The sequence below is a fragment of the Zootoca vivipara genome, chromosome 7 (assembly GCF_963506605.1).
Source record: "Zootoca vivipara chromosome 7, rZooViv1.1, whole genome shotgun sequence".
NCBI classification, from domain to species: Eukaryota; Metazoa; Chordata; class Lepidosauria; order Squamata; family Lacertidae; genus Zootoca; species Zootoca vivipara.
In genome coordinates, this window is record NC_083282.1 from 5,577,389 (window position 1) to 5,597,385 (window position 19,997).

Below are 19,997 nucleotides of genomic sequence, written 5' to 3' on the forward strand. Positions count from 1 at the left end.
CGGGAACGGCGTACTGCCGCGCGGAAGTTCCGGCCTCAGGGAGTCCCGCGCCGTTGCTATGGCGACGGCATCCGCTCTTGCGCTGCGGCTTGCAGGAAGCGCGGAGGCGAAGGAGGAGGTCAGAAAAAGCGGGGCGAAGAGGGTGAGGGATGAGCGGCGGGGGAGAAGAGTGCTAAAAAAATACATGGGATTTTAGTCAACTGACTTTTACTCAGTGTAGACATATCAAAATCAATAAACCTATGTCGTTGTTAATGGCTCTATTCTGAGGGAAATAATGCAAAAAACATTCTTGTTCAGGCATGCCTACCCACAGGCTTAGAAAGTTGGGGTGATTTTAATCTGCTTAAAACATACAAAAGTTAAAATACTCAAAAGTATGGTTGTGAATTTCCCCTCAAACTTATTGTTTTATCTTTTTATCTTTTTCACAATCAAGTGGGGTATAAATTTTATGATTTTTTAAAAAAAGTTGCTTGAATACAAACCCTGTAGTTTTGCTATCAGGCAGGATGATCTGAGTGTTCAGAAAGTTATTTGGTGGTTATATTTTATTTTATTTTCATTTATTTATTTAGCATCAGTCACATACCATTGGCACATTTACAAAGAACAAGCTATGGGCTTGTTTACAAAGTCAAGCTATGGGCACAAGACTTCATTTCAGTTAGACTTCCTCACAGTGGAGAACATGTCAAAGGCTTCATGGAGAGGTTGGCACTTGGCAATCTTGGCAGAACACAGAGTAGCCTTTTCCAGCTTGGTGCTCCCAAATGTTTTGTACCCCAAATCTCATCATTCCAGGTTACACTGGCTGTACAAGAGGGATACAAATACAAAATATAATAATAATAATAATAATAATAATAATAATAATAATAATAATAATAAATAGATTTGGTACATCTTGAATGGGACTGACAAATACGTGTACTTCATTTCTTAGGGAAAACCCCCAAAAGGAAACACAGGCCCTGGGTATAGCACACATGCATCCCCTGGAATCTTGCACAGCTCATGGAGATAGGGCTTTTTACAGATGTTGTGGAATACAAAAAACATTAGGTGTTCATATTGGATGGTTCCACCCAATTGTTTATGAACAACAGGAGATAATATTTTGATATCTTCCCTTTATACCTGACTTCTTCAAACACATGTTTGGTGTTTCCTGTTTGGCGGGGGGTTGGACTGGATGGCCCTTGTGGTCTCTTCCAACTCTATGATTCTATGATTCTATGTTGTTATGGCAGTAGTGTAATCAAATATTCATGGGTCACATTTTGAGAAAGTTATGTTGGAACTTTGTAATCCTATGTGCACTAACTTAACTCAGTAAGACTTCCTTCTGGATAAACATGCACAGATTCACACTGTGAGTGTAGTAATTCTGGTGATACAAGGTTTTTCAGAAGTAGTTTTTTTGCATTCTTTCTTACTCCCAGAAGTCACAAGAAAACCTATTAGTGGACATGCAAGATGGGAAGCATATTAGTTTTCAGCCACAAATCTGGATGGAAAATGTGTGAATAGAATGAGGAAAGGTAAAAATGCAATCATGCGTGGGTGAGCTGATAGCTGTTAGGATGGATTTCTTTCTTATTATTATTCTTTCTTCCAACATTCCCTAGTCAAAAAGAAAGGATACTTAGAGACCTAACAACCTTTTGATTTGTCCTTGACCAGATAGTATGAATTTCCTGCAGACAAAAATTAGGACATTCTGCTTAAAGAGGTTCCATTTTGTTCCTTTTCAGGCTTATCCCAGGAAAATGGAATCAACAGAGTCAGTGGACTTGGCAAACAAAAGTGAGCATGAAAACTTGAAGCCTCAAGAGGAACAAGCAACTTTCAATCCTCTCCTGAGAGCTTGTCTAACTGGTGACACAGAGGGAGTACAACAAATTTTTGAGGACCTGGAAGATCCTGATCATGAAAAAGCCAATCGGCTTTTAATGGAAAAGGATATTGTGGGCAGAGGCCTGCTCTATGCAACCTGTATGGCTGGCCAGAGCGACGTTATCCGGACACTGGCAAGATATGGGGTTGATCTGAAGGATAAGACGGCCAGAGGTACATAACTGACCAGTTATCTAAAAAATGTACTCCACAATTTTTTTACTAGTTTGCCTGCTCATACTTTTTTTCTCTGTAGTTGGGGGGGAAAGCCCTCTTTACCTGGTTGTCTGAGGGTGATCCTTCCTCTCTGCAGAACACCATGCAAGCAGTTCATAACAAGTCTGTTTTTCCTTAAAATGCCCTATAAGGCATTATCAGAACATAACAGTTTTCAGCTGGAATACATTTGACAGAAGTACCTACATTTATTATTTACAAAATTTGCACCATCTGTTTAGCAAAAGTTGGGTTTTCTTTGAAAATCTATAATATTATTCATAAGATAATGGGAAACATTTTTGAAGAGATCAATAAGAACAGACTACAATAAAAAAGGGATGTTAAACATACATTGTATCTCGAGCACATAATCCCTTTTGTACCAGAACCTTAAGTAGACACTATTTGCTTGTCTGTTTGTAAATGAATGCTGATAACCCGCTTTTAAAAATAATAATAAATGAATGATTTGAGTCTCAAGATTGAGATGCTAAAGGTACATCCTTGTTAAAATGATCGCTTCCAAGTGGCTGGATATGTTTGGTTGTTTTGTGAATGAATTAATTATGGAGAGAGAGAATGTTATAAACGGGTACTGATTACTATATAAAACTATTCATTCTAATTTGGCTCACTCTCTCAGGTTATACACTCCTCCACTGTGCTGCAGCCTGGGGCCAACTAGAGACTTTGAAAACTCTTATAGAACTGGAAGCTGACATTTATGCAACCACCTCCCGGGGTGAAAAGGCTAGAGATATTGCCTGCCGATATGAGCAAACAGAATGTGTTGCATTCTTGGATTGGGCAGGTAAGAGTGGTGCCTCCTATGCTTCTTTGAGATGTGGATCTGATCTTACTCATGATAAGACCATAATTCTAGACAGGTGCAAATGAATATGATTTGAAATGCATGAAGATCCTTTGGGCTGATTCAGTGCTGGGATTTTGGTCAGAGAAACGTAGCTTTGCCTCTCATCTTGGTCACCAAGATTGGGTGGCATCCTGATCTCCAAGCCTTAGATCCCCATCCATACAAAAAAGCTCTCAGTCTTTACTGGAAGCCCTCTTTTCAACTATCCTGTCTGGTCTGGTGCCCAACTGCCACCTAGTGATCTTCCTAGAGCTTCAGTGAGATCAGTTCTGCAAAAATTCACAGTGAGCCTAGAAAGGCAGGTCCTAACAATGCATTCTGTTATGCTTCTTCAGGCTCACCATCTATTTGAAGAATAGCATAAAAGACACACTTAAACAAATAAAATTTGCTGTCAAATATCAATCAGTTGTAACCAAAGAAAACAGTGTCATTCTTGCACACAGTCTCATAGTGGTTTACAGTAACCCTTCATCGTACGCAGGGGTTTGGTTCCAAAAATTGCACATATAAGCAAAAATCATGTATAGTCAAATCCTTGGAACTGCTCCGCAGCTAATGAGTGAAGGGGAGATAAAGAGCATCCCCAGTATCAACAGAGCCAGTCAGCTGAGTGCGCCTTGCCAGTGGTGGACTTTGGGCTCTCAACTTTCAGTGGCCTCTGTGTGATGCTAGAATTCAGTGCATGCCCGCCTCTTGCACTCCATTCTACAGCATTGCAGTGCAGTGACCAGTGCAACCGAACCAGTCACACTACCTTAAAACTGCCTCAGGCATTGCCCAGCAAGCAACTTTAGAAGGCTAGTGATGCTTGTGGAAGATCTTACAGGAACTCAGATTGTCCCGCAAGGAGTATCCCGGAACCTTCCAGAGCCAGCATGCTGGGCAAGCCTTGCCCAGCAAGCAAGGTGAAGAGCTTAAAAGCTCTTTATGTGTTGGGTAGCCCTAATCAGACCCAGCATGAAAAGATCTTTTAAGCTCTCTGCCTTGACTTGACAAGTTTCAGCCACCCCACCTTCAACCAAGTATGGTTGAAATCATGCAAGTCAAATGCACTTGAACTGAGGGATTATGGTATATCATGGCCTCGTGACCAGCCTTGGATGTACCATGATCAGCAGGCGCTTCTGGAAACAAGAGTGCCAACACAGTGCAAGTTACTGTGTCCCAACTTTTAACTGACCTCTGTTCCTATGCCTTTAATAGCAACTTCATCTGCATATATTAATACATGATGATGCTTAACTTGGGATGCGGGTGGCGCTGTGGGTTAAACCACAGAGCCTAGGGCTTGTTGATCAGAAGGTCGGCAGTTCGAATCCCCGCAACGGGGTGAGCTCCTGTTGCTCGGTCCCAGCTCCTGTCAACCTAGAAAGCAGTGACTATAAGACAGGGGTCCCCAGACTTTCTGCGCGGCGGGCCGGTGCCCGCCGCGCCGACCGCGCGGTGGGCCGGAGGGCAGGGGAGTGCGCGCGCAGCGGGCCGGAGGGCGGGGGAGTGCGCGCCCGTGCGCATGCGCACACGCACACGCACACGGGCGGGAAAAAAAAACGCCGAAAATCCCTTGTGCGCATGCGTATGGGCCTCCCCCGACCCGGAAGTGCACCAGAAATGACCTCTTCCGGGTCGGGAGAGGCCCATACGCATGCGCACAAGGGATTTTCGGCGATTTTTTGCCGATTTTTTAGATCGTCGCTGCGCCGCGCGCCGTGAGAGCGGGCGGCGGCAGCGGGCGGCGGGAGTCGTCGCGGGCCGGATTGGAAGGCCGATTGGGCCGCATCCGGCCCGGGGGCCGTAGTTTGGGGACCCCTGCTATAAGAGGACTAGGCTTTCTGAGTCTGAAGCATGGGAAGTCAAATTTAAATTTGTATAATTTGGCAGAAGATTTGGATTAATTGTTTAATTGATATTTGTATAATTTGAAAATGGATTAGATATTTAAATTGGAAAATCTAATAAAAATGTTTATTTTAAAAAAGACCTGTCTAGTCTAACGGTGGCTATCCATTGTAGAATGGGCATACCTAGACATTGGTGAAGTGGCACCCACCAAGGCTGCAATCCCAGTGGGGCATGAAAATTGTGCCACAGGTGAGTGTGCGCACAGGCAGAAAGTGCCTGTGAATCCCCCTTTTCTCCTTCCAGCTTTAGCTGTGCCCAACTTGGCCAGTGGCTGGAGCCATAGCTAAGGCTTCCCTAGGGATCATCGCTCTCACCAGCTCCCTGCCTCAGGCAGCAGGAGGAGCAGGCATTTGTCTTCAGCATGGCCATCTTTGCACTAATAGTGGCCCCCAACACATTACAGTAGCACCAGCATGAGGGGAGGAGGAAGAGGCGAAAGAAGGAAACCTGAGGAACTTGCCCTGCTGAAGTGAGAGGGTGATGGAACCATGAGGGAGGTGGGGAAGCTGGGTTGCTCTTTGCACCTAGTAGAGATGGACAGACCAATAATAATACTTTATTTGTGCCCCAGCCATTCAGGGCTGCTTCCAATGTATATAAAAACATCATAAAACATTAAATCTTAAAAAGCTTCCCTATTTTTCTAAAGGTTATAGAGTTACTCATCTCCTTGACATCTGATGGGAGGACGTTCCACAGGGCAGGCACCACCACTACTGGGAAGCTCCTCTGGCTGGTTCACTTATTGCAGTGAGGGAACCGCCAGAAGCCCCTTGGTGCATGACAGGGCTCTCTGGCACTGCTTGCAACACTTGGGAAAATAGAACCTCTCCCCCCTCCAACCAGAAGTGTGCTCTCCCCCACCCCTGTGTGCAGTAGCCAGCTTTGGCTTAAAGCAGTGCCCTTTGCAATGACAATATTTGGTGCCCTTCCAACTTTCCTTCTGCTGCTTGTTGTTATTGCAGCATCTGCTATGGCACCCTCTCGGCTCAGCACCCAGTGCAGGCATAGAATCATAGAGTTGGAAGAGACCACAAGGGCCATCCAGTCCAACCCCCCGCCAAGCAGGAAACACCATCAAAGCATTCTTGACATATGCCTGTCAAGCCTCTGCTTAAAGACCTCCAAAGAAGGAGACTCCACCACACTCTTTGGTAGCAAATTCCACTGCCGAACAGCTCTTACTATCAGGAAGTTCTTCCTAATGTTTAGGTGGAATCTTCTTTCTTGAAGTTTGAATCCATTGCTCCGTGTCCGCTTCTCAGGAGCAGCAGAAAACAATATTTCTCCCTCCTCCATATGACATCCTTTCATATATTTGAACATGGCTATCATATCACCCCTTAACCTTCTCTTCTCCAGGCTAAACATACCCAGCTCCCTAAGCCGTTCCTCATAAGGCATCGTTTCCAGGCCTTTGACCATTTTGGTTGCCCTCTTCTGGACACATTCCAGCTTGTCAGTATCCTTCTTGAACTGTGGTGCCCAGAGCTGGACACAGTACTCCAGGTGAGGTCTGACCAGAACTGAATACAGTGGTACTATTACTTCCCTTGATCTAGATGCTATACTCCTATTGATGCAGCCCAGAATTGCACTGGCTTTTTTAGCTGCTGCATCACACTGCTGACTCATGTCAAGTTTGTGGTCTACCAAGACTCCTAGATCCTTTCCACATGTACTGCTCTCAAGCCAGGTGTCACCCAAACTGGCAAACTGGTTGTGCTTCCCTAAATCTGCCTCTGCTGTGTGTGCTTAAAAGTGAAGTAAAAAGATAAGAGACTCAGTCATCTGTGGATGCTCCCCCCCTAAATAATTTAGGAAGCAAAGGGAGCTGCCTTAAAGTGGGTTCAGTCACCCCTCCATCTAGTTCATTGTCATCTACACTGACTGGCAGCAGCTCTCAGGGGTTTGAAGGCAGGGCTCTGTCCCACCCCTACCAGGAGATGCCATTGGGGATTAAACCTGGGGCCTTCTACTTGCAACACAACTGTACGCTGAGCTACAGCCCTCCAACTTGTGGGGCAGACTTTGGTATGGGTAGAGTTGAGCCCCTAACAGTGCAACCCTGTATATGACTGCTCAGAAGTAAGTCTCCTTTGATTTCGGTGAGACACCTTCCTAGGCCAGGAGCTCTGTCTCACTCACTCACTCTATAGTCAGTTTGTCAGTTTGGTTGTTGACTTCCAGAGTTTCTCCCGGCTTTGCAGACACCAATACAGCTCCTTGCAAAGGACACAAGGGAGCCTAGGTATGCCTCTGAGAATGGGAGACAGGTCAATGAGCTATCTTGTTAATTATACTATGTATCTTGCCCGCCTGAAGACATGACTGAACAGGGGATACCTCAAATCTCAATAGTTAAATTGAGTTGAAAACCAGCTGTGGTCCACACTTTAACAGTGAAGGGAACACAGCAAGGCACATTCACTGGTGAGGATTCCATTTTTAGTTCTTAGCTGAGCCAGGATGATGTTCTACATGGTGTTTGTGGGATACATTTGATTGCATTTACTGTATTTGATTTGGTTTGGTTTGCGTTCTGTGTTGCTTTGGCTTCCCAGGAAGAGTTTGTGTGGATTGGGATGGCATATCTATCCTAATCCACACGATTGGGATACTCAACGGTGAGTACTCTTCTCTATCATTTCTGTAGGGAGTGTGCATGGCTGCCTCAGTGACTAAAGGGAAGAGATGTTCCTCAACAAGGGCTGCAAAAAGTGTTATTGCTGACTGACCATGCAATGGGTGGCAGGCACAGCTGTTCCAAGGAAAGGGACCAGGTTTTGCTGGGTTGCTGAGGGATTTTTTCATGCCCTGATGTCTTACACTGTTCTGTCAGGTGAGATCAAGCTCACGTAAACGTGAGCCTCTGCCATTGCATCTCTTGTCCACCTTCTACTTCCCTTGGAGTCACATGCCTGTTTGCCTGCTTTTTAGGTTTCATGCAATATGACCCTTTTTGCCTGTCACTCCTGAGCAGAGGCTATATCAGGATAGCAATGGAAGGGAAATCCTTTTTGTTCACTGCTGCCATAAAAATGCTACCTTAGTGGTAAGGCTAGCTATGAAATCTATTCAGGTGGGCTGGCATTTAATTGCTAACATAGTATTTTTGTTACCAGTGAAAAAGGAATCTTCTGACAGACAAATGTAGTATTGTTTATCCTAATTGTGCAAAATTGAAGTAGCTAAATACAGCAGGGTCATATGGAAGAATCACAGCATATCAGATACAGGCTTTAATTTTTGGCTAGATTTTTTTTAAAAAAAATGTTTAATAGCCTTTCATTTGGGCCTCTTTCACCTCAACCATCCACAAGATTCTTCATTAAATTCTTCTCAAACAGGTTGAGCAAGCATGTTGAGATTTTTGTCATTTATTGTGCTACCCCGTTGACTTAAGAGTATGATTGGAAAGATTATGAAAGGAAGAGCTGAACATAGCAGGGAAGAACCTGAGTTTTATGTTTCATGCATTATGTGTCTCCACTGGAGCTGTGGTTGTGGGGACAAATTGGGAAGAACTGTTCGTCTTCATCAAATTCATCTGCTTTGCTCTTTTTGCTTAATTTGCGATATTTGACTTCTTTCTTGTAACGGTGAGCAACATGCTTCATGTATTTCATCATCTTGGAGGTGTTGGCCACCAGCTTGTAGACCATTTTGTCCATGTTGTGGGTGTATTCCTCATTCACTTTGGTAGCAACTGGAACCGCAAGTGCCTGGACCATTGTCCTACAGGGCTGAGAAAAATGGAAAAACGGGGAATAATACTTTGCATCAGAAGCTATTTACAAGTTAAATAGTGTTGCCATCTCTTTCACTGACCCTGCTATTATGCCTTTTAAGAGGAATTTGATGTCTGAAATCCCTGTACTCCTGGTCTTAGATTGCTGTCCTGGATTTGACCCTGTGGCATAAAAAACAACATCTGCTACTCCTTCCCTTTGGATTTATTGTAGTATGCTCATTGGTCCTCTATCTGCTGTTCTGTGAAAGCTGAGCTTATTAGAAAAGCAAACATACTTGGTACACTTAGACCTAAGAAACCTCGCTGATGAAGAATCATCGAAACAGGGCCTTGTCACTGATGTTGATATTTACTGGAAGTTATCCTGAATAAAACTTTGTGAATATTTTTTGAAATTATCCTTTCTGGCCCGAGTTCTTGCAATTTTTCGTTTACCAAAGCACACATTGGGCATATCTACACACCAGACTATACATGGTTTTGTCCTTGCAAAGAATTAGCGAAATCACAGTTCTGTGAGTGCTAAGGATCTCTAACAGAATTGTCAGCTCAAACTACAACTCCCAGGATTCTGTAGAGGAAACTGATGTTAAATAAAACCTGTACATTTATAGTGCTGACATGTGTTACTTAGAAAGTACTTCTGACTGGGAAGGAGGAGGGGATCAGCATTAAGACTCATGGTTTGGTTTTTTTACATATATTTTTCTATTAAATTAGAATCTGAGTTAAAGGTCAGAAATTAAAGCTAGGAAGCCAGACAATGTTCTAACTGAGAATATCTTACCGTTGTGGATTTCGCCAGTGTCAATTTCAGTTTCATGAACAGGTAGTGGACAGCTAAACCAATCACTATGAGGAATGCTACTTTACAACCTGCATACACAACTTCTAGAGACTCTTTGGATAGTCCCAAGCCAGTAAAACAATGGCATACTTGACACATTGAATTATGAAAACAGTTAGATTGCTGTTTAGTCGCCAGTAGTTCCAGATCCTGTGGAGTCATTTCCCAAGCAACTCTTGTCCAAGCTGGTCGTTCACAAAAGCCAATAACATCTTGAAATAATAAGACTGTCCAAAGGAGAGAAACCTGACAAGGACCTTGAGAAAACATTTTGTGAAATTTTCAGCAAGAAATGTCTTCTGCTAATTGATGTTCCCTGTGTAGGAATCGTAGCAAATAACTGTTTAAGTTCATACTGATTGTCTAAAAAAAGATTTCTAATCAAATAAATCTTTCCATCATGACCAAGCTCTCAGCCTGAGCACTGGAGAGATTTGAATGCAGGCAATATAATCAACCCATCAGCTGGGGAAGGGTTCTGTGATGTCATAAAGGGGGATCCTGATCTTTATATATGAAAGCTTCTATGATGTCATTAGGATTGCAAAGTATGGAGAGTTTATAAAGCTGGGAATTTTCAAAAGCTTACTTTATATTTGTCAGATAATACAGGGAGACATAGGTGGCGCTGTGGTCTAAACCACTGAGCCTCTTGGGCTTGCTGATTGGAAGGTCAGCAGTTCGAATGTGTGTGATGGGGTTAGCTCGCATAGCTTTGTCCCAGCTTCTGCCAACCTAGCAGTTTGAAAGTATACCAGTGCAAGTAGATAAATAGGTACTGCTTTGGCAGGAAGGTAAATGGCGTTTCCATGTGCTCTGGCACTCGTCATGGTCTTCCGTTGCACTACATGACCCGGAAAGCTGTCTGTGGACAAACACACACAACACTGTGGACAAACAGCAGCTCCCTCAGCCTGAAAACCAAGATGAGCGCCAAACTCCATACAGTAGTCACCTTTGACTGGACTTAACTGTCCAGGGGTCCTTTACCTTTTACCTTTACATAATATAATACAGTGATACCTCGGTTTACAAACACAATTGGTTCCGGAAGTCCGTACCTAACCTGAAGCTTACTTAACCTGAAGTGAACTTTCCCATTGAAAGTAATGGAAAGTGGATTAATCCGTTCCAGACGGGTCCGTAGATTACTTAAACTGAAAATACTCAAACTGAGACGTAATTAAACCGAGGTATGACTGTAGTACAGTTGGCTTATGAATTCTGGAGGATGTATGCAATTGCAAGGTGATGGGATACTACTACATAGTCATTTGGATGAGTCTTATTACTCCTGAATGAGATCCAACATAGCAAGAGTGGGCACCTGCATGTGCAAGGTAGCTTCTCCTTCCTTTCCTCCCTTCACCTTGGCAATCTCTGCACACCCTGAAAATCTGTTCCACAGAGCTGGGGAACCCTCTAGGCATATAAGGGGCTGTAGGGGGAGAAGAGAAACTAGAAGTCCAGTTGTACAAGCTTATTTTTGTTACATAACATATTGGAAGTCAGTCAATGCAGTAACATAGAAGCATTTAAAAATAAGAGTAGACAAGGCATCTCATAGTTCTGATAACAAAAAAAAAGCATGGCCTAGATTTGAAAATTTACTAAAAGTTGTTCATTTTTTTCCTACACGGTTAAAGACTTATCTCAGTTTTGTTAAGTGTTAAATAATTAGTGTACTGGGTTTTGAAGCAAAATTAGATTGTTTTAGTCATCAATATTACAGAAAATTGACTTTATTTAAATTCTAATCTTATAAATGTCTTTAAAAATTCAAGATTATGCAAACATAAACTACCGGTTAGACTCCAAGGTGAATGGTAGAGAGACCCTGGCTGAATTCAGCTGTAAACCAAGATAACAAATGACCCTTGTGCCCCCCACCCCATGCAGCAACAGTACTTTGCTCATCACAAGTGAGAGTTAATGGTTTCTGAGCAAGTTGGAATATGAAGCTGAATTCAAACCACGGCTTTGTATCCTGGTTTAGTCCAAAGCCATTAACCAAAGTTTCCCAGTTCAGATATAACAGGAAATTATCATTAACGGAGTATTTCCTGGTTTGTTCACTGGAGCACCTGGACAGAGGAGTGAAGCATACTTGAGACAAGACTCATTCACATCATGGCTTATTGAGCTAATTATGATCATCTGAAAGTGGCCACACTGTAACTGTGTGTGTTTCAGTGCTCTGTACTGGGGGTACTTATAGGAAGGGTACTTATAGGAAGAGAGTTGAAGGGTGTCCAGGAATCACAATCTAAGCCTAAAGCCTCCTTTGCCTAGTTTCTCTTTGGTGTGTCTTGTCTTGCACATTCATTTCCATAGAAAGCCAGAGGTTACAAAGTATGTCTTTATATAGGAAAGGCGGATACAATAACATCACAACTCACAAAAGGGAATTCAGTTCCCATTTCAGATTGAACTGAAGACCTAGTTGGAGTGGGGAACCTCGGGGCCACGGGCCTAATGCCGTCCTCCAGGTCTGGCTGGCTGGCTCTTGGAACGCTCTCCAGACCACACCCCCTCCCTTGCCAACAGCCCTACTCGTGTATCTGAAGAAGTGTGCATGCACACGAAAGCTCATATGAATGACAAACTTAGTTGGTCTCTAAGGTGCTACTGGAAGGACTTTTTTTATTTTGTTTAGCCCTACTCCAGGCAGGTAAAAGGCATTATCACCTCTACCAATAGCCCTAATCCACCACTTGCCCCTTGAGTGCATTGAACTGTGATAATGCACCTTACCTGCCTGGATGGAGAGGTAAGTATGTGGAAACCTCTAGATTGGAAAAGACTTGAATGTAGCCTGTTGTATAAAGGCAAAAGTCACATATGTAGCTTCACCCAAGTTTTGCTTCTGGCCACGCCTGTCATTGGTATGCAGCTCACAGAAGGTTCTCTTTGAGGGCATGTGGCCCTCCCACTGGAAAAGGTCACCCACCCCAACTCAGAGGTAAGTCAGTAGGAGAAAGGAAGAATAGCTGTCCTGTAGTGCATCATTATCGCCTGCTGAGAAAGGACTAGATTGGTGCTCAAAAGGTGATTGGAGTAGATGAGGGAGCCATAGAAGATAGCCAGGTTATACTTTTGACTCTGGCATGAAAACCATGAAACAAATATATGTTTATATTGAATGTTGTTGTGTCCTCAAATTTTCTGTTACTAAAGGGAATGTGCTAAACTTGGACACTATGTAATATTCATTCATTCATTCATATTTATATACTGTAGAAAACCTCAGCGTCTCACATTATATGAGCACTATGGTAAGAGACTGGCAATTGATAACCTATAGGTACCTTATAAAAATGTGTGGATTTAGATGCTGACTGGTTCTTAGTTAATGGTCATTGTTACCTTTGACTATAGCTTTAGTACAGAAATACGAACACTTACCTAGGGCTTATAATCTCTCTGTCTCTCTCTTTTTAGAAGCTAAGCAGAATTTACGGAACTTGATCTTCCAAATCCAGACAACAATCACTGATCCTGAGAAAGTTCAGGGAAGGCTTAATAAAGAAGATAAGGTATACAGTCGTACCTCGGTTACGAACACCTTGGGTTACGACTCTGCAAACCGGATGTATTTCCGCTGTGCGCGTGTTCTGCGCACGTGGTTTGTGCATGCGCGAAAATTGCAGAAATTGCACTTTGCGCATGCGCAAAATGGCACTTCGGGTTACGGCCATTTCGGGTTACGAACTGCGTCCCGGAACAGATCGTGTTCGTAACCCAAGGTACCACTGTAGTGGAGAATGCACAATATTTAAATACAACAATTCTGGATCATAAATAAGCATTTTTGTGTGCTGCCCACCATGTTTTGAGATGGTCCAGTAGTAGTGCTACCCAGGTTTTGGTTTTCTTTGTTGGAGAGAGCATTGGAGACCTAGAGTGTTTTTGTAATATTTTCTTACTTACAACTGTGCAAGTAAAGCAGAGGCAAGCAACATGTACTACTACTGGGCAGCAGATGGCAGTGCCTGATTAGCTTCAATTGATTGGTTAGTTTTTCTAGTTTCCCATATGACACACTTGCTTTCACCCCTCTGTGCAGAATATTTCTCTGAAGGCCTGTCAAGCCAAGTCAGATTGGCTTGAAAACACAAAAGAGGCTACTTTGGAAGATTTTGTGGAGCAGAAACAGTTGCTGGAGGACATAATGCTTCCCATCTTCACAAAGTTGGCTACGCCCCGTGAGTACCAGAGCCCCCCTACTAAATGGAAATACTTTTCTTTGTATTTTTATTTCGGAGAATCTTTCTTACGGAGAAAGAAACCCTGCACATTCCTTAGGATGTGGAATTAGTGAAAACTGCAATATAAATGGGAGTTCTGGCCATCTGCAAGATATCTGATTTGGCCACAACGACACTAACATTTGTTATATCCCATTTGGATTACGTACTGCAATGTGCTCTACAAGGGTTTGCCTTTGAAAAGTGCTTAGAAACTTCGACTGGCTCAAAGAGCTGCCGCCAGATTGCTGACTGGGGCTGGAGGTTATAGGGGGCTCCACTATAGCACAGCTCCACTGGCTTCCAGTCTGTTTCCAGACACAATTCAAAGTGCTGGTTATTACCTATAACTAGGAAAGGGCCTTCTCAGTGATTGCTCCTATACTGTACTTTGGAACTCCCTCCCTAGAGAAGCTAGACTGGCTCTTTCCATGTTGTTCTTTCACCAGCAGGTAAATAGCAGGCTTTTGGAAACTGCTTTTAATGAAAGGGCTGATGTTGTGCTGTTTCTATTGTTAAGTATGTGTATGCTTTGAACAGATTTTATATATGTATATCGTTTTTATTTTATAATACAATTGTAGAGTTGCTAGGGGTCCCAAGGGTCATTTAGTCCAGCCCCCTGCAATGTAGGAATCTCAACTAAAGTATCCATGACAGATAGCTATCCAATGTCTGCTTAAAAACCTCTTGAGGGAGACCATTCCACTGTTGAACAGCTCTTATTGTTAGAAAGTTTTTATTGATGTTTAGTTGGAATCTTCTTTCTTGGATCACTGCCTTGTTGTGGTGAAGGGGCTTGAATAACTCAGCGAAGCTATGAGCTATGTCGTGCAGGGCCACCTAAGATGGACAGGTCATAGTGGAGAGTTTTGACTAAACGTGATCCACCTGGAGCAGGAATTGGCAAGCCACTCCAGTATCCCTGCCAAGAAAACTCCATGGACAAAGACAACAGGCATATAAAAGTTATGACGCTGGAAGATGAGCCCCTCAGGTCGGAAGGCGTCCAACATGCTACTGAGGAAGAGCGGAGGACAAGTACAAGTAGATTCAGAGCTGATGAAGCAGCTGGGCCAAAGCCGAAAGGTCGCTCAGTTGCGGATATGCCTGGAAGCGAAAGGAAAGTTCAATGCTGTAAAGAAAAATATTGCATAGGAACCTGGAATGTAAGAACCATGAACCTTGGTAAGCTGGATGTGGTCAAAAATGAGATGGCAAGAATAAATATTGACATCCTGGGCATCAGTGAACTAAAATGGACATAATTCAGTTCGGATGACCATCATATCTACTACTGTGGCCAAGAATCCCATGGAAGAAATGGAGTGGCCCTCATAGTCAACAAAAGAGTGGGAAAAGCTGTACAGTGGTACCTCGGTTTACAAGCACAATTGGTTCCGGAAGTGTGTACTTAAACTGAAGCGTACTTAACCTGAAGCGAACTTTCCCATTGAAAGTAATGGAAAGTGGATTAATCTGTTCCAGACAGGTCTGCGGAGTACTTTAACTGAAAATACTCAAACCAAGACGTAATTAAACCAAGGTATGACTGTGCTGGGATGCAATCTTATAAATGATAGAATGATCTCGATATGAATCCAAGGCAGACCTTTTAACATCACAGTAATCCAAGTTTATGCACCAACTACCGGTGCTGAATGAAGAAAGTGAAATTGACCAATTCTATGAAGACTTACAACACCTTCTAGAAATGACACCAAAGAAGGATGTTCTTCTCATTACAGGGGATTGGAATGCTAAAGTAGGGAATCAAGAGATAAAAGGAATAACTGGCAAGTTTGGCCTTGGAGTTCAAAACGAAGCAAGGCAAAGGCTAATAGAATTCTGTCAAGAGAACAAGCTGGTCATCACAAACACTCTTTTCCAACAACACAAGAGACGACTCTATACATGGACATCACCAGATAGGCAGCATCGAAATCAGATTGATTATATTCTCTGCAGCCAAAGACGGAGAAGCTCTATACAGTCAGCAAAAACAAGACCTGGAGCTGACTGTAGCTCAGATCATCAGCTTCTTATAGCAAAATTCCAGCTTAAACTGAAGAAAGTAGGAAAAACCACTAGGCCAGTAAGACACAATCTAAATCAAATCCCTAATGAATACACAGTGGAAGTGAGGAACAGGTTTAAGGATTTAGATTTGGTGGACAGAGTGCCTGAAGAACTATGGATGGAGGCTCGTAACATTATACAGGAGGCAGCGACGAAAACAATCCCAATGAAAAGGAAATGCAAGAAAGCAAAATGGCTGTCCAACGAGGCCTTACAAATAGCGGGGGAGAGAAGGCAGGCAAAATGTGAGGGAGATAGTGAAAGATACAGGAAATTGAATGCAGATTTCCAAAAAATAGCAAGGAGAGACAAGAGGGCCCTCTTAACCGAGCAATGCAAAGAAATAGAGGAAAACAACAAAATGGGAAAAACCAGAGATCTGTTCAAGAAAATTGGAGATATGAAAGGAAGATTTTGTACAAAGATTACCATAATAAAGGACAAGAGTAGAAAGGACATAACAGAAGCAGAAGACATCAAGAAGAGGTGGCAAGAATACACAGAGGAATTATACCAGAAAGATATGGAGGTCTCGGACACCCGAGGTAGTGTGGTTGCTGACCTTGAGCCAGACATGCTGGAGAGTGAAGTCAAATGGGCCTTAGAAAGCACTGCTAATAACAAGGCCAGCGGAAGTGATGATATTCCAGCTGAACTATTTAAAATTTTAAAAGATGATGCTGTTAAGGTGCTACACTCAATATGCCAGCAAGTTTGGAAAACTCAGCAGTGGCCAGAGGATTGAGAAGATCAGTCTACATCCCAATCCCAAAGAAGGGCAGTGCCAAAGAATGCTCCAACTACTGCACAATTGTGCTCATTTCACACACTAGCAATGTTATGCTTAAAATTCTACAAGGCAGGTTAAGCAGTATGTGGACCGAGAACTCTCAGAAGTGCAAGCTGGATTTCGAAGGGGCAGAGGAACCAGAGACCAAATTGCAAACATGCGCTGGATTATGGAGAAAGCTAGAGAGTTCCAGAAAAACATCTACTTCTGCTTCATTGACTACGCAAAAGCATTTGACTGTGTCGACCTCAGCAAACTATGGCAAGAAATGGGAGTGCCTGATCATCTCATCTGTCTCCTGAGAAATCTCTATGTGGGACAAGAAGCTACAGTTAGAACTGGATATGGAACAACTGATTGGTTCAAAATTGGGAAAGGAGTACGACAAGGCTGTATATTTAACTTATATACTAAGACATGTCTTATAATATGAGAAACACGGTACAAGGCTGCTTATTTAACTTATATGCAGAATTCATCATGCAAAAGGCTGGACTGGATGAATTCCAAGCCGGAATTAAGATTGCCGCAAGAAATATCAACAACCTCAGATATGCTGATTAGACAACCTTGATGGCAGAAAGTGAGGAGTTAAAGAACCTTTTAATGAGGGTGAAAGAGAGCGCAAAATATGGTCTGAAGCTCAACATCAAAAAAACTAAGATCATGGCCACTGGTCCCATCACCTCCTGGCAAATAGAAGGGGAAGAAATGGAGGCAGTGAGAGATTTTACTTTCTTGGGTTCCATGATCACTGCGGATGGTGACAGCAGTCACGAAATTAAAAGACGCCTGCTTCTTGGGAGAAAAGCAATGACAAACCTAGACAGTATCTTAAAAAGCAGAGACATCACCTTGCCTACAAAGGTCCGTATAGTTAAAGCTATGGTTTTCCCAGTGGTGATGTATGGAAGTGAGAGCTGGAGCATCAAGAAGGCTCATCGCCAAAGAATTGATGCTTTTGAAGCTATTGGTTTGAGTCCTACCCTCCTTGTCAACATCCTTCTTAGGTTGTGGTGCCCAGAATTGGACACAGTATTCTAGGTGTGGTCTGACCAAGGCAGAACAGAGTGGTACTATTGTTTCTCCTGATCTGGACACTATACTTCTGTTGATGCAGCCTAGAATAGCATTGTGTGGCAATGTCCCTCCTTCCCATGAAATCAAGACTCGTGACACAGTGATTGAAATTTAATTGGGGTGGTTAAGGCCACAACTTTATTAATTAAGCATGTTGAGCGGAATTGGCTTAGGCGTTGGAACCTAGCAGACTATATCCGACTCCAACCCGTGTGTTGGAGTCCTTGAGAAGTTAACCACCAGAAAGGAGCCCCGCGATGTAGATCTACTAGAGCTCCTCCTGTGGCCACCGAAGGGGCGTGCCCTACGGCCCAGGCAACTCCAGGCTCAGGACCAAGCGTCGCCCCTGGAATCCTTTAACGGAATTACTTCTCCAAATTTGGGCAGCTGGTGACATAATCTGCCCCTCCTCCATCTAAAAATTATGCAAATTTCCAACGCCTAACCGCCTAACCTAAGTTGTGACGACATGCTACGAGGTAGGCGAAAAACCCATCATGGCTAGCCCAGTATGGGAAAAATCCTACCCGGCGAACTTGCTGGCTCCGCCCCGACCGCTCTCATTGGCCGGTCGGGGGTGACGCAGGCGGGAAGCCACCATCGCGTAGGGGCTGAACTCGCAGCCCCTACGTGGTGGTGCAGTCGGTCGGCCCACAACGCCACTTCCGTCGCAGGCGCGGAAGTGGCTTTACCTTTTTTTGTTTCTGCATCACACTGTTGATTCGTGTTAAGCTTGCAGTCCACCAAGACCACAATGTCTAATTGTTTTTTAATTATTGTACAGTGGAACCTCGGTTTATGAACACCTCGGTTTATGAATTTTCAGTTTATGAACGCCACGGACCCATCTGGAACGGATTAATGGAAAGTTTCCATTACTTTCAATGGGAAAGTTCGTTTCAGTTTATGAACGCTTCAGTTTATGAACAGACTTCCGGAACCAATTACACCCATGCTTCAGTTTATGAACGCTTCAGTTTAAGTACTCCGTGGACCCGTCTGGAACGGATTAATCCACTTTCCATTACTTTCAATGTGAAAAATTGCTTCAGTTTATGAACGCTTCAGTTTAAGTACTCCAGCAAGCCTGTAGGATCACTTTATTAGAATTAATGCCTTTCTACAAAATACTTCCTAGTCTCATAAAGTTTTGTTAGTTCTCTTCTCCTCTTCCACATTCAGCTTTTTCTGATGAGAACCATCAAATGCCTGAGCTAGGGAATACTTACCGGTAAAAGGCTCGGCCCCAGGAGCACACTGTTCCTGCTCATATAACTAATCTTCTTATGCAGCCCTTTTCAAATTGTAAAAAGTCATTAAATGCTCCAGTGCACTTTTAAAAATCCAATAGCTGAAGTGTTTAAAGCAGAGGCAGGTATGATATAAGCCTTTCTCTTTCTGCAGCAGGTTGCTTGACTACTGTATTACATTCCACTGCTGTTTGCAATATTTAAGCAGTAAATGCTCTTAAGCAGGCATAGGCAACCTTGGCTCTCCAGATGCTTTGGAACTACAACTCTCATGATCCCTGACCACTGCCCCTGTTAGCTAGGGATCATGGGAGTTGTAGTTCCAAAACATTTGGAGAGCCAAGGTTGCCTATGCCTGCTCTTTAGAGTTGAAAGCACTCTTTGCTGGTAACAGCAGCGTAGGGTCAGTGTGACTGAAAGCAAGACCAAATAATGCATTCAAACTTCAAGATGAAGTTTACAAAATGCAGGTGTTCTAACAATTCATTTTTTTAAAAAGCCATAGCGCAAAGTTTTCCTTTCTTGGAGAGACCAAAACCACTATTTATTTAGAATAGTACCTTGATTCTCAAACGGAATCCGTTTCGGAAGTCCATTCGATTTCAAAAAACATCTGAAAACCAAGCTGAGCTTCCTGCAGTCAATTTGGGTTCCAAAGAACATTCACAAACCGGAACCAAAACGTTTGAGTCGCAAGGCGTTCGCGAACCAAGGGAAACCGAAGAAGGGGAAAAGTTCAGGCATCCCCAAACTGTGGCCCTCCAGATGTTTTGGTCTACAACTCCCATGATCCCTAGCTAAGACCAGTGGTCAGGGATGATGGGAATTGTAGTCCAAAACATCTGGAGGGCCGAAGTTTGGGGATGCCTGGTTTAAACAACACTCTTTCAGCAGTGCTACTCTGATCAAAGATCAGGAAATCTTACAATAGATACGTCATGTCACAGCTATTTAGGCCCTAATAGGAAACACAGGCACTGCTAATACTAAATATGGCACTTGAACCCCCAGGGTTCATGAAATTTTCAGTGCCAAAACAGGTATGGAAAGTGGTTT

The 19,997-nt window shown here is 43.2% G+C and overlaps 1 protein-coding gene across 3 annotated transcripts in view; it reads left to right on the top strand.

Annotated features, from left to right (window-relative positions):
* The window catches only part of ANKRD45 (ankyrin repeat domain 45), a 29,008-nt gene that overhangs the window by 416 nt on the left and 8,595 nt on the right, over positions 1–19,997 (top strand). For 2 of the 3 annotated variants that reach the window (XM_060276601.1, XM_060276603.1), the window contains exons 1-5: positions 69–118; positions 1,758–2,073; positions 2,762–2,929; positions 12,937–13,031; positions 13,562–13,700. In XM_060276601.1, coding sequence (XP_060132584.1) covers positions 1,773–2,073; positions 2,762–2,929; positions 12,937–13,031; positions 13,562–13,700 — 703 coding nt within the window. In that variant the 5' untranslated portion in view covers positions 69–118; positions 1,758–1,772. Of the gene's footprint in view, positions 1–68; positions 119–1,757; positions 2,074–2,761; positions 2,930–12,936; positions 13,032–13,561; positions 13,701–19,997 lie in introns of those variants that run through there. The other variant, XM_060276602.1, reaches the window with a different exon arrangement.